Raw genomic sequence first — 17,622 nt, forward strand, 5'->3', positions numbered from 1 at the left:
AAAAGGCCTTTTATAGTTAAGAGATGATTTTTAATACTGGGAATTCAGCTGAGCACAGCCAAATGCCATGAACCACACCAAATGACATTTTAATATGATATCGTACATATAGCACTAGGTAAATTAGATAGGTACAGCTTACAAATTAGCTGAGGGAGATAAAATGAAATACAGAAATTCCTATGCTATTTTAACCACATGCAACACATAAAAATAAAACTTTAAGAGCAAATACGTTAAAATACTAACAAAGATAGGCTTACAGATGGTTATTTTTTCCACACAATTTACAAAATTGTATTCCATGGATAAACACTACTGTACTTTTATAATAAGAAAACCCTCCAAATTTGCCTCTTCACCAATACACATAATCTAGATTTGTATAAAGTTAGACCACAGAACATCTCAAATACAGCAGTCCCCCTGGTCTAGTTGCTTCCCCTGGTTTCAGCTAACCACAGTCACCCATGGTCTAGAAGCAGATGACCTTCCTTCTGACGTACTTTAGAAGATCAACCACAGCCTAATGCTGCGCCACAGTTCACATCATTCTCCTCCCTTTAACTCATCACAATAAGGGTGAGTAAAGAAGGCATGTTGAGAGAGAGACCACATTCACATAACTTTTATTACAGTATATTGCTGTAATTGTTCTATTTTATTATTATTGTTGTTAATTTCTTACTGTGCCTAATTTACTGTGCCTAACCTCATATAGGTATATATGTATAGTATATGTAGGGTTTAGTATTATCCAGTTTTGGGCATCCACTGGGGGTCTTCGAACAGATCCCCAGGCGGATATGAGGCAACTGCTGCAATATAGGAAATGAATAAACTAATGCCCAGAATGTTAAATAGCCTGTCTAACTAAAGTTCAAGGACTAGTAGAGATTCCTAAACTATGGCTCTTTCCTTCAACACACTACCTTCTCGGGGGTGCGTGCGCGCACGCACACACACACACACACACAGATTAAATTTTTCTGGAAACAATGTCATAGACAGTAACTGAAAACAATACTTTTGTGGTTTGTTAGGTTTCAGTACCAGCAATGAAAATAAGAAAATTGTGACAGTCTTTTTTTCCCTGTGATAATAGTTACCTTTCTCAAGGGGGTTATTACTTACTTGCTCATCAATACTGAATTAAGCATAAGCATATGAGGTATATGCTATCAACTAGTATAGGAACCATTAACCAAGATTACTTCAAAATATATTCTAGCTTATATAAATATTTTGTTAGCCCAACATACATAGCAAATAAAGGGAGAGGACAGTGTTCTTATTAAGTATAAAGCATATAAAATATTCCTTCCCCTTCCATTCTCCTGTCACCAATTTCCAGTGCTAGGGTGAAAATAAAAACGAACAAGTAATACTTACATGTCACATGCTGAGCAGTGATGTGCCCGATCAGGTTTAATCAACTGACATCTTTCACAATATCTGATGGCTACATTTAAGAATTAAAAGGAAATTGTTGAAGGATGTACAAGCTTAGTTAATTTGACTATAAAATTTCATTTCTTTTACAAATAATTCTGCAAAATTGATAATAATTTTAAAATCATACCAAAATGCATTAGAGAACTCCTGAAATTAAAATGTCAAGTGGTAGAAGGGAACCTCAGAAATAGAACAGCGTTTTCAGATGAAGAAGGAGATCTATAGTAAGTAAGTGACTTGCACAAAGTCAAACACCTAGTTAGGTAGCATAACTCAGATTTACAAAGTCCCGATTCAAGTTTTTCCTACTATAACACAGTGTCTAATGTAAAATATCAAAATGCATGTGTCTAAATTTTTTAAGGCACCCTGTGGGATTTTAAATTATAAAATAGCTTTTTCAAGAAAAATAAAAACATAACCTTTTATCTCCCATCCCTATCCCAAGTAGCAAAACAGACCACTTTTTTTAAAACAAATAACCCCGAACTTCTTCCATTCAATTCTAACATACGTTACTGCTGCCCAATTTATATGTTTGTTCATTCAAAACATGAGCACCTATTAGTTGCCAGATACTGTTCTAGGCTTAAATCTCTGCCTTCATGGAACTTACATTTTTTTGCAGGAGATGGGGTGTAATAAATAAGTTAACAAAATAAATAGTATATTAGTGATAGGTGCTAATAAGAAAAATAAAGCAGGGAAGGGGAACTGGGATATTGTATACTGCAATTTCAGAGACATTTGAGAAAAATGAAATCAAAGTAAGGGGGTTACAATGTTCATAGCAGCATTGTCCACAATAGCTAAATTGTGGAAGGAGCGGAGATGCCCTTCAACAGACGAATGGATAAAGAAGATGTGGTCCATATATATGATGGAATATTAGCCACCAGAAAGAACGATTACCCAACATTTGCAGAAACATGGATGGGACTGGAGGAGATCATGCTAAGTGAAATAAGTCAAACAGAGAAAGACAATTATCATATGGTTTCTCTCATTTATGGAACATAAGGAATAGCAGGGAGATTGGTAGGCGAAGGAAGGGAAGAATGAAGGAGGGGTAAACAGAAGGGGGAATGAACCATGAGACACTATGGACTCTGGGAAACAAACTGAGGGTTTCAGAGGGGAGGGGGGTGGGGGATCGAGATAGGCCAGTGATGGGTATTAAGGAGGGCATGTATTGCATGGAGCATTGGGTGTTATACGCAAACAATGAATCATGGAACACTACATCAAAAACTAACTATGTACTGTATGGTGACTAACGTAACATTAAAAAAAAAAAAAAAGTAAGGGGGTTAGTAAGTCACACTGGGAAAAAGAGGATTCTAAGCAGAGGACAAGCCTTGAGGTGGAAGTGTGCTTAGTTTGTTTAAAGAATAGGGAAGGGCTTGGTGTGCCTGAAACAGGGTGAAAAGGTCAGAGATGATGACAAAGATTAACAAGAAATCATATCAAGTAAGACTTGTTTTCCCAATTCAGCTCAAGTACTCTGATAAAAAAAATTCAAGAGAAGGAAGTCCAATGGAACAGAGTTCCATCAGAGTGTGTATATCGTATAGAACCTTAAGTTTCAGTTTTTGAAATTTAAATAAGTGACAAATAGATCTTTGAGATTCACGAGGGAAATGTCCCAAGACTTCACAAATCAAAAAGTACCTTAAAAACCATTATTATGGACAAATAGAGAACAATAACATTATAGTTAGATGCTAATTGTTCTCTCTATGATGGCCTCTAAAGCAAACAAACTGTACTGACTTGGCAACAAGGTAAATTACTATTGGTGTTTCACAAACAGTTGAAACACTTATAGATTTAGAGCATTTATAAATGGCAAATACTCTACTTGTTATTGTGAATGGCTTCTTTGGGGGTATCTGCTTGATCTATAACCCACTCTCTCCTTCTCTGGGAAATGAGTTCAGACCACCCTCCCCGCTTCTAGTTCATGCTGTCTCTCCTATGGATTAAGCACTGGGACTGAGAATAAGTTACGGCTGCATGCTGCTGCAACTGTAATGGTGATATTTTGCCATGTGAATTGGATAAAAATAAAAAGTTGTTTGCTGGGAGATAGTGTTAAAAATGAAACAGATACACAGAAACAAGAAGAAACAAGCTGCACAGAGTCACAGTTTTGGCTTTTCAGTTCTGGGTTCCAGTTCTTTCTTGTAGTCCTGCCCTTAAGATATATGAAATACCTACCAATTTCCGATACCATTTCATATTTTTTGGTAGCTTTTTGGGGTGAAAGGAGTTAAAAAGCTTAAGTTGTTGCCTGTTATTTGTGATCCTAACAAACACAGTAATAGCATAGAAAATAGGATCAAATAAAAATTTAAATTAAGTATACCCTCTAAAAAGTACATGAATCATGTTACGTATTACAATCTATTTGGAGGGAAATTTGGCAGTATCAATAAAAATTTAAGATGTATATGTTCTCTGACCGAGGATTTCTACTTCTAGAAAATTCTATAGACGTGTTCACTACAGCATTGTTTTTAATAATAAAATACTATGAATAACTTGAATTACCTAAATGGCTAAGCATTTTAATATATCCATACAGTGGAATACTATATAGACTTTTACAAGAATTTTCCATACAAAATACACATGTACCCTAAGTTGGAAAAATGCAAATATATCGGATGGAAAAAAAGCAAATTGCTGAATAGCCTGAATATGTAGCATGTTTCACATCTCTAAGGGGAATAAGAATACATACTTTTTTTCTCTTTACATATCCCAATAAAAAACGTACACCTTCCAGATGTGAATTAATATATAAGAGAGACACAGTGTTATTTTGTTTATTTTTAAGATTTTATTTATTTGACAGACAGAAAGAGAGAACAAACACAAGTAGGGGGAGCAGCGGGCAGAGGCAGAGGGAGAAGCAGGCTCCCCACTGAGTGGGTAGCCCCATGCGGGGCTCAATCCCAGGACCTTGGGATCATGACCCGAGCTGAAGGCAGATGCTTAACCGACTGAGCCACCCAGGCACACCAGTTATTTTGAAGCAATGTTGTAAGTTATACCTGCTAAAAGGCACTATCCAGGTAACCAAATTTGTATTGGTTACTATCTATCCACTCTAGTTGTTAAAATATATTAATTAATTGTACATAAGTTATACAGTACTCTGCCAAGTATAAAAAATTCCTGCAAGGATACACAGGATGCCCGTGGAGAGTAGTGCTGGGGTACAGGGTAAACTCACTTTTTTCTTTCTTTTTTTCTTATAGGCTCCATGCACAGTGTGGAGCCCAAAGCAAGGCTTGAACTCATGACCCTGAGATCAAGACCTGAGCTGAGATTAAGAGTCAGACTCTGAGATCAAGAGCTGGATGCTTAACTGAGCCACCTAGGCGCCCCGCACTTTTCATTTGGTGCCCTAAAAGTTTTTTTTAAAAAATCATGGGCATGTTACTTCTACAATTCCAAAAACGTGTTTAAGATGAAGGGAATGTATATAAATATCCACTTAAATGAATAAGCTATACTTTACTGAGGGTGTGTTCTATAACGCCTCACCTGGGTGTAACACTGGGGAGATAAAACCATACAACGTAGAAAAAGTAAATCTATAAAGGACCGTAGAAATCTCCTAGTTGATCTCTCCATTCTACAGATGGAAAACACCCCAATATTAAGAGAGAGTAATTTGCCCAAGGCTATATACAGCTGAGTTAGTGGTAAGATAAGCATCCGGAGTATCTTGTTTTCTTTTTCCTCTATGCTTCCACTCAAAATTCTGAGATGAGAATTTTGCCCTGATATGAGACCAAACTGAACAGACCTTTGAGGAAGACTTCTGAAGGATCCTGATGACTGAGTAGATAGAAGAACTGAGGAAAAAGGAGCAATCAGCAAACTTCAGTTTCTAGTCTCGGGCACTGAGATGAATAAGGCAGAAATAAGCTCAGGGGCGCCTGGGTGGCTCAGTCGGTTAAGCGTCTGCCTTCAGCCTGGGTCATGATCTCAAGGTCCTGGGATCAAGCCCCGCATCAGGCTCCCTGCTCAGTGGGGACCTGCTTCTCGCTCTCTTCCTCTGCCTCTCCCCCAGCTTGTGTGCGCATGCTCGCTTTCTCTCTCTCAAATGAATAAAATAAAATCTTTATGGTGGCAATTACATAAACATTTCTCAAAAAGAGAAAAAAAAAGATCAGTCTGGGGGGAGCAGTGAGAGTGGGGCAGTATGTTTTTCATTTATTCATTCTCTCACTCATTCATTCAACAAATATTTAGAGAGTTTCTACCACGTGACAAACATTGCTTGATGGTATTAAATTTTGAATTGATGAATCCAGTTTCATTTGGGTTTGTAGGTTTGGACAATAGGTCACTCAAGGACAGCTATTCTGGTGGGAGCCAGGGAAAATGATGGAGTAGAAGGACTCCAAGCCCACCAGGTCCCATGGATACACATAGAAAACAGACATATCAGTGCAACTAACCCAGAAAATGAACCAAGCTGAAGATGCTGAATGGTAAGACACAGGCCAAGAAGACTGATGAAGCCTTGAATAATGGCTCCTAGGTGCTCTGGGGAGAGGTCTGCAGGTTCCTCTGAAACATCAGGAAGAATGCTGCAGCCCTCGTGCAGCTAGACTGTAGGCCTCTAGGTAGACAAGTGATCCTTGTGTGCAGTTGCAACTCCACCCCTTTCTCTGACATACAACTAAGGGTTTGGAATGCAAATGAGTGCTAGTGTGACAATGCCCTTCAATCTGTTTTAAGTCACATTAAGAAAAGTGAACTCGTTCCTGAAAACTATTAAAGAAAACAAACTGAGACACGATAAACTAATGATCACAATATCCTAGTGTTGGAATTCCAGAGGTGAAAACAAAAGCTGAAGGAATAGTATGAAAAGAATGAGGGCAAGGCACCCTTGTGAAGTTAAGAAATAGAAAAATCAAAAAAAATTTAGGAAGAATAATCATCCAAGCATGCAGAAACACAACTAGAACAGTAAAGCACAAAGAAGAAAGATTTTCGAGAAGCCAGAATGACAAAAGCCACTCAACTTGGGTAGGGAGAATGGAATTCAATTGCCTGGTATTAGCTGGGAAGGAAAAGAGGACTTGGGAGCAGACAACTTTAAGAGGATCTGACTCAAAGGGAAGAGAAAATATAATGGTGGTTAGAACAGCACCCGAACCAAACCGTTGTTTTTAAGAGAGATATACTTTGACATATACCTGAGAGCAGAGGGAAGAAACTGGTTATGATTTATTAAGAAGAGAAGCAAGTGTTATGGGAGCAAACTGGGAGAGAAGAGAAGAAAAAGGTCAGCAATCTTTATGCAAATATAAGAAAGGACGAGGGGTGTCAGGGTGGTGCAGTCGATTAAGCCGCTGACTCTTGGTTTCAGCTAAGGTTGTGATCTCAAGGTTGTGGAATAGAGCCCCGTGTCGGGCTCCATGCTCAGCTCAGAGTCTGTTGAAGTCTCTCTCTCCCTCTCTCCCAGGGCCCTCAAGCTTTCTCTTTCTCAAATAAAGAAATCTTTAAAAAAGAAGAAGAAGAAAGGACAAGAACACAGATACTAAGAGGAAACTGGTATGCTCTGGAAAAGCCATTTTGTAAAGGTGCACTGGCACAACACTGTCCTGGAAGCAGCAGGGACCTTGTTACCAGTTAGGTTGGATGCTAGCTCTCCCACTTACTAGCTTGTGACCTTGGGTCAGTAACTTACTTTACATGAGCCTCAATTTCCTCTTCTGGAAATGCAAATAATACCAAGTGTAAAGGACTATTGTGCAGATTAAATATAAATTTCCTGGAACATAACAGATTCTCAATAAAGCAGGTGTTACTAGGATAATAATAATTATTACTTCTGATAAAATATAAAGTCAGACTATGATGGGGAAAATCAGTGAAGAGAGAGAAAACTACGGAGATTTAAAAGTGCATAAACTGCTCACTTTGACAGCACACACACTAAAATTGGCACAATTCAGATAAGGTTAGCATGGCCTCTGCGTGAGAATAACATGCAAAAAGTGCATAAACAGCCATTACAGAGAATACCCAGGAAGACAGAATACCCATTCAACAAATACCTACAGAGGGCCTATTTAATGAGACATTTTGTTAGAGACCATGGGAAAAATTCCTGACTGCCAGAGTCTTGGAATGAGGTTGAGGAGGTGAGATAAACAGAAATAACCATGGGGCGGTGATTTGTGACCTACAAGGTAAGAATTTGAGAAGTTCAGAGCAGACTTTAAAAATCACTTCTTGGGATGCCTGGGTGGCTCAGTCAGTTAAAGTGACTGACTCTTGATTTTGGCTTAGGTCATGAGCTCAGGGTCCTGGGATGGAGCCCCATGTTGGGTTCCCCGCTCAGCAGGGAGTCTGCTTGTCTCCCTCTCCCTTTGCCCCTTCCCCCTGCCCCGCACACAAGTGCATGCTTGCACGTTCTCTCAAAAATCAATCAATCTTAAAAAAAAAAAAAATCACTTCTTGCTCAAGTGAATAGAAATGGGTGAAAAGAAGCAGACATTGAATTAAAACTTTAAACTGAATTTAGAGAGGAAAAACTAATTGTCCTAGGCAGAGAAAAAGACAATTAAAAAGATGGGGAAAGACAAGAATGCTTTAGCACAGAGCTGATGCAAAGAAACAGTGTGGGACAAAGCTAGAGAGATGTTGGCTGGATCCACACTGTGGAGGGAGAAGGTCTAGAAAGACTCATTTTGTTTCCTGAATAGATAATAATTTGTCCACATGGTTCAAAAAAGCCCAAAAAGCAACTGGATGAAAAACCCCCCATCCCTGTTGCTCAGCCCCCAATTTCTCCCTCTGCAGGCAGCTCCATCATTTTCACTCGTCTCTGGTCTATGAAAGTCTACTTTCTACAATATGTTTTTCTGTAATTTTGTTTTTTAAAGATTGAATGGATATAATTTCTATAATAAGAAAAAAGATAAAAACTCCCAAAGTTTGGAATTCTAAGCAACAGAAATGCAGTATAAAATGGTGCTCAAGAGCAGGGACTCTGCCTGTAGTCAGAAGGTAAGCTGTAAATCCCAGATCTTATCACTTGGGGACTTTGGACACCTAATTTGTGCCTCATTTCTTCATCTCTAAAATGAAGACAAGTGCAGCACCTCCCTCAGAGTTGTTCTGAGGATAAATAATCACCAGTAGAGTGTTTAGCATAATTCTGGTACAATATTGAATAGATGAAGGGTATTATTCAGATTAGAGGAAAGCCACTATAATTAATGAAAAATAATAAAGCCTTAAGTGCAAAGATATTACATCAGTGGCTATTAACTCTTCAGGATGCACATACTGCTCTTTAAAATCAGATTATCTTGGTATGAATGGGGTACTTTGAAAACTACATGTACCCACAACTTTGCATATTATCTCAGAATTCATAAATTCTCTGAAGTCTTGGACTTTGGGTTAAGTTCTTAATCTATAAAACTATAAGTAGAAATAATCATTGTGAATCAGATTTTTCATAATTGAATACAAAAAAGGATTATTTTATATTAACTGTCATTTACTGAAAATTTATTATATACCAAGATCTACACTAAATGTATATATCTCATTTATGTATCTCATTTAATATTTCCACTAACCCAAAGATGTAGATATTCTTATCTTCATATAAAAATAAGGAAACAAAGGGGTACCTGGGGGCCTCAGTCAGTTAGGTATCTGACTCTTGATTTTGGCTCAGGTCATGATCTCAGGGTTGTGAGACTGAGCCCAAATTGGGCTCTGCACCAGGCGTGGAGACTGCTTAAGATTCTCTCTCTTGGGGCGCCTGGGTGGCACAGCGGTTAAGCGTCTGCCTTCGGCTCAGGGCGTGATCCCGGCGTTATGGGATTGAGCCCCACATCAGGCTCTTACGCTATGAGCCTGCTTCTTCCTCTCCCACTCCCCCTGCTTGTGTTCCCTCTCTCACTGGCTGTCTCTATCTCTGTCGAATAAATAAATAAAATCTTTAAAAAAAAAAAGATTCTCTCTCTTGCTCTCCCTCTGCCCCCCAGCACTTGCAGTCTCTCTCTCAAAAAAACCCCCAAAAAACCAACAAAATAAAAAATAAGGAAACAAGAACTTAGAAAGTTAGTGCCTCTCACTATACTAGTAATGGAAAAGCTGGGGTCTGGTTTGAAATTCATGTTTTCGTTATGGACGGCAATATATTAGTCATGCAAAAAGAATAGTATTAAATGCATGAAAAATTTAAAAGTCAGTCAAATATCCCTTCCTAACATCTTGTACAAGTTATAAACCTCTGTGTCTCAGCTTCCTCATCTGTAAAATGAAGACAATAGTATCTACCTCACAGGGTTGTTGTGAAGTTTAAATGAGTATGTGTAAAGCACTCAGAACAGAATATTTGTTAGCTATTATATTATCCGTATTTGAACAAAACTCATGCGGTATACAGTGTATAACTTAAAACAATTGCCTATACTTAAGTGACTACATTGGCCACTCATAAATTCATTTGTGCTGTAAGACTGTCACCCTGAGAAAAGGAAGGTGCTGCAGGAGTCACCTATGTCAGTGGAGGCAGTGGGAGAGTGGAAATACCAACATCTTTGGAACCAGATAAACCTGAGTTCAAATTTGGGCTCTCTGAGTATTGGTTTTAAAACTTGACAGGATTCTTCCCCTTTGTGTCGTTTACTCCTCTCCATTCTAAGTTAGCACATTCTTGATTTTTTAAAAAATTACTAAGTGAAGACACACAATATTCAAATTCAAACCAGAATTTCTAAATGATGGTTTGCTAAGAATAACAAGTGACATTTTTAGCCATGAGGTTGAATTGGAAAAAAAAAAAAAATGCAGAGAAAAGAGGCTCATAGTGAGCCCCTTAAAAAATCTGTATCAATGTATGTATATATGTCTGTATATCTGAAATACCACAGAAGATACAGAACACAGGAAAATCATCTTCTTGCAGATGTTATCTGTAGCAATCACAATATCCATTTAACTGTCAAATCATGCAGATATATCTTGGCAGGATTAACCATATTTTAAAAATTCCTTGCAAAGGAAAGCTTAAGACTAGTTTTTCTTACTCCTTGAAGCTGATGTGGTGTAAATAGGTAAGTCCCTTGCTGCTCTTCTCAAAATTTCTTGTTGTCTTTCTTGGATGAATTCCTTTTCATAACGTTCCTTTTCAGAATTGGACAAGTAGAACTATAAAAGAAGAAATAACTATTAATTCTTTTTAATCCCATAAACGATCATGCTCAGAAAAACAGTTTCTTCCTGAACAGAAAAAAACAAAAACATTTTCTTCTATGAAGGCAAAACTTACTCTCAAATTAAAGAAGCTAAATCAAGTATATTTTAACAAAACTACATACCTTTGACAGATTAAAAAATATACGCCCTCTATACTAATGATGGGAAAAAATATGAACTAGAAAATTTTGCATCTTTGTATTTTACAGAAAAAAATTAAATACCCCTCAACAAAAAAGGGCTTAATATATTTTCTATTAGTAAGAATTTTGATGTTTGAAAATAAGTGTCAAGAAATTTTTAATTTTTGGAAGGATGTCCAAGATTCACTTGCTTTGGGTAAGAGGTTAAATCACAGGCATGGGGTCCAGCTATTTTCTGGCCAAACATCCCAATGAGGTCAACAAGTCATTCTTTTACTACTTTGTTTTAGCTTTTAAAAAGCCAACCAATAGGAGTAATTTCTGCAAAATTATTAAGGATTGTCAAGGCAAGCATAGTCTCCTTTTCTCAAAGAGTAATTCCTTTATGGAGTTATTTCTAGTTTCCAATCCTTAAGTTTTTATTCCCATAGTGTGGCCAGCCTCCAGTTCATTTCTTAAATAGCATTTTCCTTACAAAGGACTTATTTATAGTTACTCCTCTTGTCATGTCATCCCGCATCTCAAGGACCCTCAGTTTTATGCCTCTGATTTCATGTAAACAGAAGCTTTCAGTTTCTATCCGTCTTTATTTCACAGAATTTCCTTTTAAACTAAAAATAGCTTGAGATTTGCTCTTAATCATGTCTTATATTTTAACTGTACTGTTTCTCAATTTTTTCAAGCAAAAACAAGGTTTTGCTTGAAAAGGCCTGAAGAGTCATAAATGGAGTTTTTATATCCAAGTATCTTGATCTACCTGCTAACTCACTACCAAAACTTTCCATACTCTTGATGCCTCATCATTAGTAATAATAGTATTAGCTTAACAGTGCAGGCTATCCTGTTACAAACAAGGCAACAGTTTGGCATTTGAAAGAGCTCTGGGCTGTGGAAACTGTGATACCAAGAGGCTCAGGGAATTTTCTAAGATTGCACAATTATTGGCAGAGCTGATATTAAATTACAAGTCTTTTGAGTTCTACTCTAGTATGCTTCCCTCCATATTGCTACTATAAAATAATCGTTCTTGCTTTTTACAGACTGTTACTCTAACCTGACCAAACACCACAGTTTAGGAAGTAGAAGAGTCTATTTAGATTACCTTGCCTAATTCCCACAATCAAATCTTGCTGGCATAAGAAACCCCCAACTTTACTTCTAAGGCATGAGAAGTAACACAAATAGAACAGAAAGAGGTCAGAAAAGTTTCCCATAATCTTAAGTTGAGACTCTGGAGGTCACTTATCTAACTTCCCAGGAAGGTAGGAATCTTCAGACGATGTTTCTGAGATCCAATCCCTCGTGAATACTTTCGGGTACTGAAATACTTCCCTACTTTGCAAAATGGCCCATTCTCTTTTAAGAGAATTGTAACTTGTAACTTGTTTGAAGTAAAAGTTCTTCCCTGACATGTCTCTGAAGCATTCACAGTAGAGGATAAGAATCATATGGTATGATGATAAATATATATTTGGATAGGAGATGTTCCAATCAAATTTTAAAGTTTCCTTGTAAAATCTGAACAGATTTCCCTGGGCTATCTTATTTCAAGGATAGACCTAGCCTGTGGTAGTATCCCAGACCTCAACATCATTACTTTTCCTTAAGGACTAATGCTATAAATTAAGAAAAACTTAAAATAAAAATCTCAAAAGACACCAGAATTTTAGATGAGGAATGGAACAAAATTTAAAATGGATTAGACTTTGGAAATTATTACTATACATCTAGTTTTCATTAAAAACTACAAAACAGAACTCAAACTATGAAATATCATCATCTTATATTCAGTGTTCAGATGGTTCAATTTAAATATATATTAGATACCAATTAAGAACTTGGCACTGCTCGGGGTGATAGGAATCCATAGATGAATAATACAGCCCTTGCCTTCAAAAGTACATTTCTACAGTCCAGTAGGAATCCTGGCCATGTCAATAAAGAAATATAACTTACAAATCAGCATAGTACAATATGTTACCAGGTATGATAAAAGCTCCTTTAGGAGGAGGTCGGGATTGTCGATGAAAGTCTCTTGGAAGAAGTGGTACCTATGCTGGGTTTTGAGAAATAAACAGGAATCTTCCAGGAAAACAAGGAGGGAAAGAGAATGTTGGTAAAGGGAGTAGCATACAAAAAGCACAAAGATGTGAATATAGCATGGTATAGTTAGGGCAAAACATTACTTGACTATCGAATTCCAGAAAGAAGCAGTAGGGATGAAGTTTGTTAAGATTTTAGTTCATGAAGGGTCTTGTGTCCATGCAAATGAGCATGACCTTTGTCTTGTAGCTGACTGGCAATCTCTGTAGGATTACCAGAGAAGTGATGGGGCCCTATTTCCTTTTTAGAGATGACACTTAGTGAGGGAAGATGCCTGCCAGCTCTTCATATGCTGCCCTCTCCTCACCATTCATTCATTCATTCATTCATTCACATATTTAGCAATTGCCTGTTACATACGAGGTCTGAATCTAGGCAATGCGGATACAGCAATAACCAACAAAGATTTTTCCTTCAAAAAGCTAACACTTTGCTGAAAGAGATACTCACAAAAGTCTTGGTTTAAGTGCCACTTCCTCAGAGAAGATTTCTTTGACCATACCACCTAAAGTAGCTTTTTGCCCTAATATCTTTTATTGTCATGCTTTACTATATCATTACATTCTTACTCTAAAGTTATCTAAATTTATCATAATTTATAATTATTTTGTTTACTTGTCTACCATCTGTCTCTCCTTTTAAAATTTAAGGACCACGTGTTTCTTGTTCTTTTTATTCTCAGAGCCTAACACAGTCTGATAAACCATAGGTACCAAGTACTTGCTGACAAAGGATGAAAAAAATACCCATATTTATAACTTAACTTCCCTAAAAATGTAGAGTTTTTGCTATTCAGACTCAACCAACTTCCTTGGGTCTGCCTGCCCAGTGTTGCTCTAACCTCTCGGCTCACAGAGTCCATTTACAGTTACCATAGGAGCTACCTCACAGCTCTGTAATTACTATAAGGAGCTATCTCAGCACCGGGAAGCTTATTTATTTAGAAAGAGAACCAGAAACTCTGCTCTTTCTTGACTGTCAATGCAGCTTAACTTAGCTGGCCCTTGATGATTTAATAATTAACTCATTCAATAGTGAACACCCACTATGTGCTCAAGAGTGGGGAGGGTGATATAGTGCAGGACACCAAAGAATGATCCCTGCCCTCAAAAAACTGACAATAAGGTGGTGCATACAAGTCAATAGGTAATTATGCAACTAGATGGTAAGTTCTATGATGGAGAAGGCAGAGCATGCCATAGCAGGGCCACTGGACCCAGGCCTGGGGAATCAGCTGAACTTCTAGGAATAGGGGAGCATGAAGGATGGAGTGGATGTAAAGGCTTAAGCCCTCGGCTGAATGCTAAATGGATGCAATATGACAAACAACAACCAAAATAAAGAAATAACATTTAAATGGCACTTATTAAGTGCTATGTATTCTTCTGTGCACTTTACATATACTATGAAGTATATATTATTATTATAAATATTACTAACCACATAAATTATTAATTTATTCAATACTTACAACAATCGCGTAAGGTATGTACTACTATCATCCTCATTGTACAGGAGAGATCTGAGGTACAGGCAGCTAAGGAAAGTCTCCAAGGCCACACAGCTACTAAGTAGCAAAGGAAGAGCTGAACCTGGGCAGTCTGGGAGCCAAAGTCTGAGTTCTTCACGTGTATACTCTACTGCTTCTCAAAAGTATTAACAACTGTTTTTATTCTATTTTTTTAAGTTTATTTATTTAAGTAATCTCTACACCCAACATGGGGCTCGAATCCATGACCCCAAGACCAAGATCACATTCTCTTATGACTGAGCCAGCCAGGCACCCTCTTTTTCTATTTTTTATTTCCTAGAACAAGAACTATTTACTTCTATACATGCTACGTTTTCAATAGCCATCACTACTAGTAAGTGATTAAATAAAATTAGTTCCTTTTCAACTCAGAGCTTAAGATATAGATGGCAGTTTGTGGGGCACCTGGGTGGCTCAGTCGGTTAAGTGACCAACTCTTGGTTTTGGCTCAGGTCATGATCTCAGGGTCATGAGATTGAGCCCCTGTGTCAGGCTCGGTGTTTAGTGGGGAGTCTGCTTCTCTCCCTCTCCCTCTGCCCTCTCCCGCTTGCACACATGTGCTCTCTCTCTAAAAATAAATCAATCTTAAAAATAAAAATATATGGATGGCAGTTTGTAACATAACTAATTATTACCAAATGTCCGACAAATATATTTTAAGAAACACTAAGTTTGATTGATCATTTCACTACCCCTTAAAACAAAAGCACCCAATAGAAAAAAAATGGGCAAAAGACTGTTTGGCATTTTCTACTTAATGCTGAATGTACACACAACATATGATCCAGCAATTCCAATCTGAGGCACCCACCCAAAAGAACAATATATATATACATATATATATATACATATGTATATATATATATATATGTACATATATAAGTATATACATAGGTATATGCAATAGAATGTTTATAGCAGCCCTCTTTGTAAGAGCCTTACACTGGAAGCCACCCAAATGCCCCTGCCCATCAACAGAAGACCAGTTAAATAAACTATTATTTGCCACAACCAAATACTAAACAATAATGGGAATGAATGCTCCACAAGTACATGCAACAACATGGATGAATATGCAAACAGAATATTAATGAAAGAAGCCAAAGACACAAACACACAGAGTGTATGATTCTGTTTATGTAAAGTGTAAAACCAGGCAAGACAAACTGATGCTATTAGGGGGCAGGAAAGTGGGTTTGCATGGCTGGAAGGGAGCATGAGGAGGCTTATGAGATGCTGGTAATGTTCTGTTTCTTCAACTTGGTGGTGGTTGCTCAAGCGTGTTCGGTCTGTGAAAATCCATCAGGTGTACACTTGCATATACTTTTCTGTATATATGTTTTATAAAAAGTTAAATGGAAATTGATATTATTTTAAACACACGGTCTATAATTTTTAACAAATTTTGATGAATTTTATGAGTGGAAACAATTATCATCATCATCTAATATCTGATTGCCAACCATGTGGCAGGTACCGTGTTAAAAGCTTTACGTGAATGAATCCCACTTAATCCTCACAAACATCTCACAGAAAGAGGCACTACTGTTAGCTCCATTTTGCAATAAGAAAACGGAGGCTCTGAGACATTAAGTAATGTGTTAGAGCAGAAAATCAAACGCATATAATCTGAACACCAGAGGGTACATTCTTAGCCATCTAGTTATACAAGATTTCAGTCAGCTATGTCAAAGCAAGAGAAACATACTGGTCTTAAAACTTAACTCTACATAAATATTTACTCACACTATTTTCCCAATGGAACCTCAAATTAGAAAAAACACTAGCCATATTCAAGTTTAACAAACAATAGCCTATAGACAATTTGTTTCCCACAATCAAAACTTTCTTTAGTTGCATCATATTTGTTCAGGCCTGAGAAAATATGTTAAGGTGTCCAAAAATACACTCTACTTTTCTAACTCAATTCTGTCCCTTAAGATTTTTTAGTCCAGTAAAAAAAAGTATGTCTTTAAGACTATATAGCATGGCAGAAAAATACCAGTAATAAGTAAACTATGATTAATCTTTTAGTGTGCTAAGTCAGTGGGTTGTATCTGAGACCAGGCTGACGACTCACATTCACAATGTGGAGTCACCAAGCAAGTTCATGAACGGAAACAGAACAAATGCATTATGTAATAAAGTTTTAACAAAGGTAACACAGGGAAAATAATTCCATAATTAGTTACAGCATTTGGTAATTTACCAACATTAAATTTACCTCTTTGGAGGGGGAAGCGGGAGATGTGAAAATTGTCATCCAATAGGACCATACAAACATAACAAAGAACAGATGGAAAGCCACAAGGTAAACAACGGCCTTTCCTGGTAAATAAAAACAAATAACATTTCATTGAATCCAGGTGAAAACAGGAAAAAGCATTACAGTAAAACACAATATTCAGGGTCAGGAGGCTTAATCCAATAAATACCTTAATTAAAACCTACTGAAGATGTCAAATTTATAAACTCCTTTATCTGAATGACCTACCATTATAGATATGAAGAAACATTCAGTTCCTGCATTTAAGGGTTATCAGCCTGGCTTATAAGTAAAGACTATAGCCTGAGATGAGATTTGATTTTATTGAACTGCTGAACATTCAAGTTGAAACACCTCCTTCACTCACTGAACTTCAAGCTCTTCTTAAAAGTTACATTTTAAATGACTTAAAAATTATTTAAGACAGATTCCATCACTACGAACATTAAATTCAAGGAACTACAAACGAAGTTCTCATCACTGTGAATGAGTAATCTGAAAAACGCAGTTTCTGGATTAACCAGAAACATTACATTTAATTTCATTCTCCTTTCAACACAGGCTCATGAAAAATTTTTAGCCATTTAAAATTTCTGCAGTAACTGTTTCACAAGTGGATTAGTGTAAACATTCTAACATCTTTATCTCCAAATATTAACTCATCACTGATACAACTTAGAGCTTTTTGTTGTGTTCTACAGTTTTTCTTTTTGAAAGAAGGAGGACTGGTTTCCATAGGAAGCAAGAACTATCTACACCAGGTGCTTAACTTTTTCTGTTTGGAATGAGGCACCAGAAATCCACTGAAGAAAACAAAGCAGACACAAGCTTCGAAGGTTGAAATTCTACTCATTTTTAAAGTTCAGATC

General features: G+C 37.1%; 1 protein-coding gene across 3 annotated transcripts in view; it reads right to left on the reverse strand.

The window, feature by feature from the left end:
• The window catches only part of ZDHHC20 (zinc finger DHHC-type palmitoyltransferase 20), a 70,306-nt gene that overhangs the window by 24,735 nt on the left and 27,949 nt on the right, over positions 1 to 17,622 (reverse strand). For all 3 annotated transcript variants that reach the window (XR_005832198.1, XM_040621368.1, XM_040621361.1), the window contains exons 3-5: positions 16,712 to 16,815; positions 10,542 to 10,662; positions 1,393 to 1,462 (exon numbers count right to left, since the gene is read on the reverse strand). Coding sequence is in view for 2 of the 3 variants with exons in the window: in XM_040621368.1 (XP_040477302.1) it covers positions 1,393 to 1,462; positions 10,542 to 10,662; positions 16,712 to 16,815 (295 nt within the window). In the remaining variant the exon portion in view is untranslated. The remainder of the gene's footprint in view (positions 1 to 1,392; positions 1,463 to 10,541; positions 10,663 to 16,711; positions 16,816 to 17,622) is intronic.

The sequence above is a fragment of the Ursus maritimus genome, unplaced genomic scaffold (genome assembly GCF_017311325.1).
Source record: "Ursus maritimus isolate PB19 unplaced genomic scaffold, ASM1731132v1 scaffold_10, whole genome shotgun sequence".
Taxonomy (NCBI): Eukaryota; Metazoa; Chordata; class Mammalia; order Carnivora; family Ursidae; genus Ursus; species Ursus maritimus.